Source organism: Cantharellus anzutake (genome assembly GCF_015039405.1).
Source record: "Cantharellus anzutake strain C23 chromosome Unknown EI90scaffold_30, whole genome shotgun sequence".
Taxonomy (NCBI): domain Eukaryota; kingdom Fungi; phylum Basidiomycota; class Agaricomycetes; order Cantharellales; family Hydnaceae; genus Cantharellus; species Cantharellus anzutake.
The window spans coordinates 178,471-180,157 of record NW_024066980.1 but is presented as its reverse complement, the minus strand read 5'-3'; the positions used below and the strand labels follow the sequence as shown (position 1 = coordinate 180,157).

At 46.4% G+C, this 1,687-nt stretch overlaps 1 protein-coding gene across 1 annotated transcript; it reads right to left on the bottom strand.

Moving 5' to 3' along the window:
• Positions 1-496: 496 nt before the first annotated feature.
• On the bottom strand, positions 497-1,467 carry EI90DRAFT_3061639 (uncharacterized protein). Its single transcript, XM_039060575.1, is given in 3 exon segments — positions 497-527; positions 538-1,210; positions 1,266-1,467. The coding sequence occupies 2 exon segments, from the start codon at positions 1,386-1,388 to the stop codon at positions 803-805; spliced, it is 531 nt and encodes a 176-aa protein (XP_038915040.1). The 5' UTR covers positions 1,389-1,467; the 3' UTR covers positions 497-527; positions 538-802.
• Between the last annotated feature and the right edge of the window lie 220 nt (positions 1,468-1,687).

Here is a 1,687-nt window from a genome sequence, read left to right as displayed (position 1 = left end):
TTATTATATTCTGTAATCAAATATGTAACCATGTTTTCCATCAGGGTTTTGGTCTCTCGGCTTTCGTCCTTAGGTCCCTATAAGGAGAAGCGTGCCAACTTGCTGATTTACTGGAAATACCCTATTCGGGATGGTGACGTTGCCTCCGATGCAGTAGGTTTCGTATTACAACTGCATCATCATGGCCCGCCCTGGGAATTTAGTAGGGTGTTCCTAACAACCGCGTGATGTCAAACACAGTCAGCGTTGATCACTCGCAGAGTCGAAATAGATGTGTTGAAACGTGAATTCAAAAAAAAAGGAATTGTTAGCCCTGTGCACGGACTTGACAGAATCCCCTATTAGTATCATTCCAAGCCAGTGACCTTGCACAAGACCGCTTCCGGAGAAGGAACAGAATGTTCCCGTCGTAAGTACATATTTTGCTTCGCCCACGGACACTGACGACACGCACGACGTGGCGGAGTTCAACTGTTTTTTTATTAGAGTTAGATCTGATATATTGTAGATAGTATACCCATGTCGCGTTAGACTGCGACACGAGTAATACATGAGTTGGAAAAAGAAGATATCGTTCTTACCTCAGACTCTAATGAGAGATTTGAGGGAGAGAGAGTTCCAAATATCACACTCGTATATACGCAATGTCACCGAGTGGCAACATCGTCGCACAACGGAGTTTCTAATGAACCAAAGCACCAAAGCGCCCAAAGCCCGATGTAAATAGAATCCACATTCTAATAGTTTTTTGTTTTTGGGTTGAATTGGGTTGGAAAGTTAGGTTGCTAGACACAAGAATCATTCAATAACGACACCATTCACAAAGTGTGGCACTATTGTCCACTGGGGCTAACTCCTCTGGTACACATTCCAATTGTTCGACCAAATCTCCGATGGACCAGGCCTCGCTCACAATGTGGAATAAATTTGGGGAGAGGGAGAGTTTCAATTTGGCGTCCATCCCGAATCGTATGCGATCCGTGAAGATTTCTTTCAAGAGCGAAAGGAATCTACCAGGTGACATTAGAGAGTTAGAGCCAAATACAAGTGTGAGGTGGTGAAGGTTGGGGAGAAGGTTCCATGACAAAAGGTCAGCTTGCAAATCTTCGTATATTAGGAATGACGGGATCAGGAGTCGTTGTACAGAGTTGAGATCAGCCTCGGATACTAGACCGAAAGATAAATGTTCGATTTGTGTCGCACGAGCAAGCTACAAAACCGCATCAGCAGCCATTTGCTAATGCGGGAAGGCAAGTTCTTCTTACAAAAGGTGCCAGCTGCTGGAGAACCACCCCAAGACTACTTCTATCTGGGTCGAACGACCGGTCACGTGAACCCAGACTGCTCTCAGTTGCTATGGTGAGGTCCGACAGGCGAGGAAAATGCATGCTAAAGAAGACAGAGTACAGGAATTCAGGAGAGCAATGGCGCAGTTCAAGCGTGTGAATCCGTGGAAAGCCCGGGATTCCGAAAGCGCCCGTCCCCATGTGAGCCCCATGACCAGTGATGTGATTAAGATGGAGGCTCTCAATATTTTGAAAGGCAGACTTGGTGAGCGGCCTGACTTTATCCCAGTCAAGACACCCGAGCCTCAAGCTAGACAGGTGGGGTAGACTCTGGGGTATGTGAAACAATGAGATGTTACTCAGTGATAGAGAGCGTATCTCCTGCAGTTCTGAGAGTGGTC

Coding starts and splice junctions, on each gene's coding strand:
- EI90DRAFT_3061639 (XM_039060575.1), bottom strand. CDS start 1,388: ATGCATTTTCCTCGCCTGTCGGACCTCACCATAGCAACTGAGAGCAGT. Junction 1,211..1,265: donor TCCAGCAGCTGGCACCTTTT/GTAAGAAGAACT, acceptor GCGGTTTTGTAG/CTTGCTCGTGCGACACAAAT.